We start from the raw sequence: 10,594 nt of genomic DNA, 5'->3' as shown, positions 1-10,594 counted from the left end.
ACCACGTCTGTTTTATTAACACTAATTTCTCAATGCCCAGAAAGGACATGAGCTATAGAAGCTACACAATAAGTATTTGTCATATGAATGAAAGGAGGAAGTCATTGAACCTTCCGTACCTCAGATTTCTCTTTGAAACGTGGCTGGCAGTGATATAACTGTCCTGCCTAACTTGGTGTGTAATTAGACTTCCTGGAAAAGTATAACTCATAAGGAAGAAATTTATTTTTATTATAAGCAGTGCTAAAATTCAAATTCGATTCTCTTAATCCAAAGAATCTACTTCACAATTGTTCTCTGTAAACCTTTTAATTGATTTTCATGTTAGATGAACAACAACATAAAAAGCAGAGATAACATTTTGAAAGGACTAACTTATAACCCATTGTTGTTTCTGCTTCATCATTTATGTTATTGGAACAGAGAAAAGATACAGATAATTTCAAGGGTAAAATCCAACAGTCAGATGTACAATACTTGGCATTGTTTTGTGTTTTTGTACTTTTATTTGAATAAAGAGATGTCTGGTGTTCTGGTAATTGAATTAAAACAAAATAATGAAGTCACAGTGACAATACCTGGTTCAGAATTTCCTTATCTTCTGGTTCCTCTGCTTAATGTCCCTTCCCCTTAATCCATAGAGACTGACTTTGCTCTGGGCCTGAATAACCTTTTTCTCCCCTGAATGAAAGAACCCATTTATTTAACAAAAGCCAATGGAATACCTACTGGGTGACTGACATGGGATAGAAAGATTAGTAAATTCAACACAGTTGAGTGGGAGAAACATACACTATTCACACTACAATGTGACAAGAATTAAACTAGAGCCTCTTGCTATTTTCCTTCCTACTCAGAGGAAGGAAACTTTGCCTCCAGAGACTTAGGAGATTGAAAGTGATCACATAGGAAAGCATAGCCTACCTTTCTTCCACTTCAACTTGTTGCATAACTGGAGAGCTTCAACTGCTTTTCTTTAGAATATTCAAGTAATGGAAAATAAAAACAAAGTGAAAACAATGACAGAAATCTCTTCCCAACTACGTTCAGATTTGAGGAATGCAGCTAGATGAAACTGTTCATCATCAGGGTAATAATGTTCACATTGACTCTATTTTGGCTGTGTGATAGAGGTGTTAACTTTTTCAGTGCTTGGCCCTGACAACTTTCTGGCTCAGTCGTGGGGTTAGCTGCCTAAGACCCTGCACAGTGCAGTAGCAAATCTCAGGAGACTGAGAACTTATGGTTTACTAAATTTAATTTAACAGTATTCAGGATAAACTAAGGTCAATCACTGAAAACATATCATCAGGCAATTTAGAGCCATCACCCATTCAACAGACCTACTGGATTTTCCAGGTAACAATTGGTTAGATTAACCAATAGCCTGGTTCTAGTGAAATCTGCATTAATATCTGGGGTGGTCTAACTACTTAACTAATCTAAAAAGACAACTCTTCTAAATCTTGGAATGATTCCTTTCTTCAATCCTTGTAATAGCTTCTCTGCTTTAGTAAAGAAAAGGGTTTTGTTATCTTAAGTATTATTTTGTCCCTGTAGTTTTTTTTTTTTTTTTTTTTGGCTAGATAGCAAATGGTATCATCATTTTAGTGTTAATGAGTTATTCAAGTTCTAAGGGTCTCATTCTACTAAGAAAGACAAATTTATTATAACTTTGTTTCCCTGCATGATAAGGATACCGTTAGTTGTACAAGATTAAATTAACCAAAGAACTCTTGTACAATGGAAATTCACTGTTAATGCATTATCACAGAATTTGTGATCTTTGACTATTTATCAGAGTCGGGTGAGTATTAACAATAAAGGAAAACAAGACAAACGCAAAACTCACTTTATGAAGAAAATTTAAATAACAGTAATGGGCAAATAGTAATACATAAGTTGTATTTTGAATGCTAAAATCATATTTAGCAAAATAGAATTTTTTTTTTTTTTTTTTTTTTTTTTTGCGGTACGCGGGCCTCTCACTGCTGTGGCCTCTCCCGTTGCAGACCACAGGCTCCGGACGCGCAGGCTCAGCGGCCATGGCTCACGGGCCCAGCAGCTCCGCAGCACGTGGGATCCTCCCGGACCGGGGCACGAACCTGCGTCCTCTGCACCTGCAGGTGGACTCTCAACTAATGCACCACCAGGGAAGCCCGAGAATTTTTTAAAACACAAAGTATTCGCTCTCCATTGTTTTTAAAATGTATGCCATCATGCTTCATATTTATTAAATTATTTATTCCAAGCAACGTGATCACCTGGAAATATATGTCATAGACACATAGAGATTTAGCAACATTTTAAGGATTTAATTCCTAGGTAGAAGGAGATATACTGGTGTTTTTAAGGTTGAACATAAATGAAATTAGCTCATATTTACTCAGTCCAGCACTGAAGAAACAAAGAATCTTCACTGCCCCTAAAGATGTTTTGATTTTTTTTCTTTTAGATCCACGTCTTATGTCTAATAGTTTTGTATTTTACTCTTAAAATAAAAATAATCACCCATTAATCCTTGAATAAAGTCTTTAAAGTTGCTCTATTAAGGTATCCACTTTAAGGAGGGTAAAAGAGGGAGCAGAGAAAAGTTATTATTCTAGAAGGATTAGTCATAACCAAAGCAGAAGCCAGGAATGATCACAGGGAAACATTTCTGAGGATAATTTAATGACATTACTAAAACTGTGGAAATCCATATACCACCTAGATGATTAGGAAAGGGGTTAATAGCTAAGCCATTGTCTGAAGCCCACTGAATCACTGGTCCCTTTGAAAAATGATTGGTCCTCCTCTTCTAAAGATGGGGTTTTAAAATTTAAGAGAAGCTCCAAGCAGCAGAGCCAAAAGATAAAAAGGACACAGACCTTGAATGAGTCTAGATTTCTCTTCATAGGTAGAAGAGTGAGGTAAGATATCAAATCTTTGCTTTCATAATTTTAAGAACACAGATCAGTCAACTCTGTAGGATAAACTACCAAAGTCACCCTAAATGCTTGTGTAGGTCAATGATTTGAACTAGGGCAGGAGTTTTCAAATCTGGAGGACAAGAAATAATATATTTCCACGGGATAGACTATAAATCAGTATTACAGTTTAATTTTATAAACTATTTCCTTGAATTAGAAAAATTTTGACTCTGTCACTTAGTTTTAATATATTTTAATATTATTAGACTTTTAAATAAACACTACCTGGTACTGAACTGCTATCAGAAATTTATTGTGGTATTCTTACCACTACATTAAATAGACAATAAACTTGTTTGCATAATAAAGACCTAGTTCATTGACCCCAGTCATGGGCCTCCCATGGTCCAAAGGACCCACTACCTACAATGTAGAACAGAACAGGGAATGAAGCCATCTTGTTCATAAATTCATTCAACTACATCACATGCCACCAAATAAGTTATTTGGGGCAAGCTGAAAGGAAAAGCAAACAATTTTGGTTTTTATAAAAAGCTGCTCTGAGAAAAAGAATGAGTTCTGTTACAGATATTTATAAGTGTACCTTTTTTATTTTAAATCCTAATATATAAGTAAATACTGTAAAATTCAGCCAACTATCCTTCTGATTGAACAATACCAGCTAATTTACTGTTAGCATTATTTCTACATAGAAAATCTTTTTTAAACCTAAGCTTCACAACATATTTTCTAGATATTTCATCTGAAAATGAAAACTATAATTCTTCTTGGGATACTGGGAGCCACAATATCAGCCCCAGTAAGTGATGTCATGGTACAATTGAAATTATTTTGTGAAACCCATAAGAAGTCTTCTTTTACCATTCCTGTTTTTTGGGTTTTTTTGTTTAGCTTATTCCACAGCACCTTATGTCTACAAGCAACAACAATGAGGTTAGTTTAAATACTTAAAACAATGTCCCCCGTTTTTTTATTTCTTTGTTCTATAGAAACTCAGTGGGGAAGAGATAAAAAGCTTTCTGTTGATTTATCCTGCAATTCTACCCACTAGCTCTTTATATCCAAATGCATTTCCAAAGTTTATGTTTGTTTTGTATACCAAGTTGTTTCTAGAATATTACTTTGCCTCCCTTGTTTGATTGCAAATTCTTTAAAAGCAGAGAGAGATTCTTGTATACCTTTTTGTTCTAATAACACCTGATATGGTGTAAATAGGTGTTTAAGAGCATAAAATGACTAACTAAACCACTGGAATGGGCTAAAGTTGTGCAATCTCATATACAGCAGGGGAGAGGTAGTTAAATCCTAACCTCTAATCACTGTCATTTATTATAAGCTTAGTAAGAAAACATCTCACCTTTAATAGGAAATTATGATCGGGTAGCTCTGATGTGCTATATTTGTAGTAAACATTTTTAATAGTTTTAGCATGTGTAGTAATTTTGTTTTCATATTATCTTTCCTTCTCTAGTTACTTCTGAACCTTAATAATGCTCAGCTTCAGCCGCTACGGCTTCAGGTACCCCTACCTCAAAAATTATTTCAAGAATAAATTTCTACCACTCATTTCTTGTGGTACTTGGTATGAGAACAAAATGTTTTCTGATTCTATTTCTAAAATCTTAATTTTTAAAGTTATGAATTTGTCCTATATATTCTAACTACCATTTGTTTGAAGACTAAAGTAAACACTATAATCAGGTGAACATTTATTTATTGAGAACTTGTTATATGCCAGGCACAAAGTCTCATAACTATGAGATATTTAAATTAACCATTTTACACAAAGTCATATTCAACTAAGTGGAAAAAAAAAAAAAAAAAAAAAGAAAGAAAATTTGAAACCAGTCTGGCAACTGCAAAAACTGTAACCTTTATCCACCTCATTCTGCCCCATATGTCACATTATGAGCACTGGGGATTTAGCATTGTTCCTGCTGCTTGCATGGCTCACAATGTGCCAGGATCTGCCTTTTTTTATAATGGAGCAATGGAAATATAGAAAATGTTTACATTTTGTCTCCTTGCTCAGGAGTGATTTTAAATTCTTTTTGAGATGAAAGAGAAATGCTTCCTTTCTTTTTTGTCTTCCCAGGGTCCATTTAATTCATGGATTACTCCTTTCCCTGGGATTCTACAATAGCAGCAGCAGGCTCAAATTCCAGGACTCTCCCGATTCTCTTGATCAACTCTCGACCGGTTTGCCTGACAGGTCCCAAATCAGATACCCTTCCCAGGACAGGTCAGTTTTGCCCAAGAAACCCAGGCAGGACAGCTGGACCCCTCACAGCCTCAAATACCACCGCACACCGAACAGGGCCCTAATAATGTAAGTCGGGCCTCTTCCATCTTGTTACCCAGAAGAGAGATAACGCACATGGAATGTGAAAAAGAATATGAACCAGCTTTGAAATAAGACAGGCGTTATTGAGCAAGAATTCTTTCTCATAATATATTTCTACCAACACTGGAAGTAATTCCTTATCTTTCTGATTTCTGCCATAAAAACTGCTATTTAAGTCAGCAGTCTAGGACAAATCAAAAGTGTTAAAATATGTCTTGGAAAGGATAACTAGGGAAATATCATCTTTAAAAAAAGGGCAATTTGCAATAGATGATCTTTTGTCGTCATAGAAGTCTGCTAATACAAATTATACATTTATATGGCTAGGTCTAAAGAAAACAGCTCTGGACTTTTAAATTAAAAAGTCAAGTATAACTTTTTTATAATTCCTTTTTGGCAGGTTATGCCCTCTGTGTTCTCCTTCAAAATGCCTCATGAGCTAGCACAGGTAAATGAAAGGAATGCCATCACTCCTATACAGAGATGGCTGTATACTCTCTCCACTGAATGCTTCTTCTATATTTGTAGCTCTGATTCCTATAGCAGGGCTACAAACATGTACAGAACTATCATGATCTAGATACCACCAGTGCTGGGCTGGTAACAGTTTGTTAATATTAGGCTCACTTAAGAGCTCCAAAAGGAAGACCAGCTGAGACTCTTCAGGACCCCTGAGTTTCCAGGACATTACTGTGTTGGGAATTAAAGAGCTCACTAAGCCTTAGGTTGTGTCCTCTCTGCACCTAGAATGCTGGCATTTGGTAACAACTCTGGAGAAATACCATGGGCTGACTGCCCAACCCTAAATTTTGGTTCAGAGAAAGATGCATTAATCTGATAAAATACTATATGATACAGAGAGAGTTTTTCTGAGTTATGCTCAAAATATTTTCAGTTTAACTCGAATATTACAGTCAAATGGTGGTGATTTCCATTAAATAACAGAATCTTTAAAAAATGAATGCAAACTAGTAGAATCATTAAAGTAATATAGAAAACCCTCTTAATGTTTGGCTAGTTAATTTTATAATATCCTGGGCTCAAAGAAATAGGGATATGGATAAATTATATCATTCACCAGCAGAATATTGACCGTTTTGTAAAACATTACACCACTTGGCTTTAGTGTAATCTTAATTATGTAATTTTGTCCACCCCTATTATAAAACAAAAGTTACCTCTAGACATTATCTCATTCTATGTCACAGTATTTAGAGAGTTAGATACCTGACAAGTGGAATTACTTCATTTTAAGGATCAAGAAACTAAGTCTTTATGAGATTAAGTTCCCAATCCTAATGAAAATAAATACGTGAGTTAGAATATAATTCTTCACCCTTCCTTTAACCACCTAACCAGTGGCTCTCCAACCTGGCTTTGCATTAGAATCTCTGGTGATGATTTTGAAAATTACAAATGCCTGGACCCTGTCCCACACCTAATGAATCAAAATCCCATGAGTAGATCAAAACTGATTATCTGTTAAAATGTTCAATTAGTGTTTTTGATCATTAGCCAAGGTGAAGAACCACTGTACAAAATATACCTCTTCTCAAACCACAGTTATCAGTTTTTTAGCTCTTATATCCAATAAGGTCTCATTTAATTATACAAGGAAAGAAAATAGCACACAAAACCCCATGTATGTACAATGATCCTCATTTTCTATAAACACATATGCATATACAGACATAAGTGCGAGCTAATACATGATAATGTGGGTGGTGAAATTGCAGGTGATTTTGTTTGTCTATTTCTGTATTTTTGAAGTATTCTACAATACTTATGGACTGTTTTAATAAAATGGCAATTATTAAAGGGAATACATTCCTGAGAATTCATTCATTATGGTAGAATTACTAATACCATGTTCTGCAGAATATATAGTCTCAAAAAAATAAATGGAGAATGCTGCACAGGCTGTCTTCTTAGATATTTGCAAAGTAATTTATATATAAAGTCCAAGGTGCCCTGTTCAAAAAGCCTGATATTAGTTGAATTCACTACTTCCTAATGTGTCTGACCAAGCAACATTGAAACAAAGTCCAGTGTCACTTGCAATACAAGTTTACTCTAAAGTTTGGGGAGGACTGCTTCATGTGTTCTTTTGTTCATAAAATTGCTAAATACAAATCAGCTTTAATACAATATTGTTATTAGAGGGTATTTTTTTTTTTAAGTTTTGCACTAAAGGAAGCTCTTCTGTACTTTTCTGTTTACAAATAGATGCTTCTGTACTACCCAGTTTACATGCTCCTACCCTGGGACCAGCCTCAACAAACAGTCGCACAGTCACCTCCACAAACCGGACAGCTGCTGTTTGAGGATCAGGTACTACAAGTGTTTGATTTTAGTTTGACTAGTTCCACCTGAGAATAAAGAAGATAAGGTAAATTTTCAGAGAAGAGAATATCTGATTATACTTAGTGCAAAAACTCAACAGCTTGAACTGGTGGCCATATAAGGATATAGTGCTTTCTTTTAACATGTCACTAATTTGGAAATATACTCCAAGGGTGAATTTTGAAAGAGTAAAGTCAGTGAATGGACTTCAGTTGAATTAGAGGCCAAAATATGAATCATATTGGAAAATGAAGTTTTCTAACTTTTAAAATTCTACCAGCATCCCTTTTCTCATATACATGTGGTTATTATTTTTTTAAATAGCTATCATGATAAAAGGCATTTATGATCACCAGATATTGAGGTAAAATTAGGTAACATTATTTTGAGTTTTGTGGACCTGCAATAAATTGGTAGAATTCTAATATAAATTCAGGTGTCTCATACATAACTAGATTTTAATTAGAATGGAAATTAGTTTGTTTTTTTTTTAACTTATCATCACTTAAAACTTGCCTAACTAATTAGAGAAAACTGGAAATTATACTTTAAATGACTGGTAGTAGTACTTCCAATTAAATCATATTAATTTAAAGAGAAAGGGAGAGTTTTAACCTAGAAATCATATGGTGGTGAAAGGATGCTTGGTAATTTAACAATAATTTTTACCACCTAGGACATATAAACTTTCAAAAAAGTTTTTACTATAGTATAAGATAGATAGTCACACACACACACACACATATATTTCAGTAATCATTTACCACCACATTATGACAAAAATCATCAGAGCAAACCTAATGCATTTTTCTAAATTCTGACAGATGCCATTCTATACTGAATTTGGATATATTCCACAACAAGCAGAACCTGTAAGTAAATGTATACCTTTCACTAAAAAAAAAAAAAAAAAAAGGAACTAACTTTTGGAACTACTTGCTTCACAAACTATTAAATCTGTCAGTGCCCTTTAGTCAAAAACCACCAGGAACCCACCCCTAGTTGGACAAAATTGGATTTATCCACTCATTGTAACAGGGAGAACACACACCATGGAGAACTGTGGGGTGTCTTAACAGGAAGGTATTGGAATGACTTCTTACAGGGTCTGGCCTTGTGTCAGGTGATTTTGGGAAGAATTAAAGGAGTGATGGTTCACCTTTGATTGGGTGTTCTCAAGTAGTGGGGATAGTTCTGTGATTGGGAAACTTTCCAATTCTTACCTAGAAGGTAATGGAGAGAGGCAAAGGCTATGACTGGTAAAGAAACAGGAATTATTCAGATTAGCCAGGACCTAAGGATGCCTGGTATTTCATGCCTTGCACAGGGACCTTGCTTTGGACAAGATTACAAAGTAGTGTTGTTTTGATTGTACTTCATCATGTTCAGAGGCGACCTGTCTGATGTTGGTGTTCTGTAGGATTGTTAATATACAACAGGAGAACATGAACGTCCAGAATATAATGTCAGGACAGCTCCTGAAAACACTGCAGCAGAGCTATTGTGTCAGTCCATTTTCTCAGCGTCAGGAGATGCTTTTCTCTTTCTCAAATCTAAATTATTTTGTTCATTTTTAAGAAACTAATTGAAGAAATTGGGAAGGGTTTAACTGCCTTGGGTGCAAAACAACATATTTTATTGATTAATAATTTAGACTTTTTAAACTTTGCAATTTTTCAGGTTATGCCGAGAGGACAGCAGCAACCAGCGTTTGATCCCTTCCTAGGCACAGCTCCTGAAATTGCTGTGATGGTAAGTTTCCTTACCACACTTTGTTAGCTACTGTAAATCAGCAACTGACAACCTACAGGTCCCTGCAGTACTGTTCATTTTAATGAAAATGTTATTATTCCACACAATTATTACTCCTTCCCCCTGTAATCATTTTCCAAGCAAGATTCAATTCATTCAGTTCATCAAATATTTATTGAGCATCACTACATGCCAGATACTCTCCTTGGGTACACTCATTTAAAGTCAGGTATTAAGACACATCCATGTTTGATGGCATATATTTATAGTCTTTCTAAAGGATAGATTATAATCTAGAAAATTAATAAAGTTATTTACTTCTCAAATAAAATCCTTGCTTTGCATCTCAATCCTATTGCTTTATATTCTTCCCAATTTTGACCTTGTCCTTTAACCTGTAACCACTTTTTCTTTTGTCACCCTTATAGCCAGCAGGAGGAGTGTCACCATATTTACAAAAAGAAATGATAAATTTTAAGCACTCCAATGCAGGAATTTTCATTCCTTCAACTTCACAAAAACCCAGCACAACAAATATTTTTACTTCTGCTATGGACACAACTATTACCCCAGAACTCATGGAAAAGAAGGTAGAGTAATCAAAGATTCATTTTATGTAAGAAATTGATGTCTAATAGAAAGTATAAAGTTAGTGCTTAATTTATAGGACTTAGTCTTGGAAATAATGACAGTTAAGATATAGTAGAATATATGGTCTTAACCTTCAATAGGAAGACCAATAATTGCTTACGGATAATCAATTAATCAGAATATAATTTAATTTTGATTTAATAAGAGCTTCTTATGCATATCCTTTTTTCACTAGGCCAAGACCAATAGCCTAAAGGAACCATAAGATGTTATCTTAATCATTCAGAGTTTGGGGTAAGTATTTGCCAAGAGGCATGCCTTAAGTACCATGACATGTTGTAAATTAAAAGAAAAATATTGTAAGGAGAACTAATGAAAAGGTGTACAACAAAATAAAAAAAAATACAAAGCTAATAATAATTAAGAGACTTTAGCAACTTTTTAAAAATCAAAATAAATTTTTGAGGATCATGTCTGCCTATGCCATAAACTTGGCATAAACGCTGAAAGCACAGATAGTAAATATACTAGGTCCATGTAAAAGACGTTCAACAGATACTATATACAAAGTCAGTTCTCCCAAATCATCACTTCACTTTGCAAGCTAAAAGTTATAATAATGCCAATACAT

At 34.6% G+C, this 10,594-nt stretch overlaps 1 protein-coding gene across 1 annotated transcript; it reads left to right on the top strand.

The window, feature by feature from the left end:
- Positions 1–3,681: 3,681 nt before the first annotated feature.
- ODAM (odontogenic, ameloblast associated) lies at positions 3,682–10,228 on the top strand. Its single transcript, XM_007450171.1, is given in 10 exon segments — positions 3,682–3,732; positions 3,825–3,866; positions 4,405–4,452; positions 5,029–5,262; positions 5,678–5,725; positions 7,504–7,608; positions 8,445–8,492; positions 9,301–9,376; positions 9,805–9,962; positions 10,199–10,228. Coding segments are annotated over 10 exon segments (840 nt in total).
- Positions 10,229–10,594: the final 366 nt, after the last annotated feature.

The sequence above is a fragment of the Lipotes vexillifer genome, unplaced genomic scaffold (assembly GCF_000442215.2).
Source record: "Lipotes vexillifer unplaced genomic scaffold, Lipotes_vexillifer_v1.1 scaffold1103, whole genome shotgun sequence".
In the NCBI taxonomy this organism is placed as follows: domain Eukaryota; kingdom Metazoa; phylum Chordata; class Mammalia; order Artiodactyla; family Lipotidae; genus Lipotes; species Lipotes vexillifer.
This window is presented reverse-complemented; position numbering and strand designations above follow the sequence as displayed.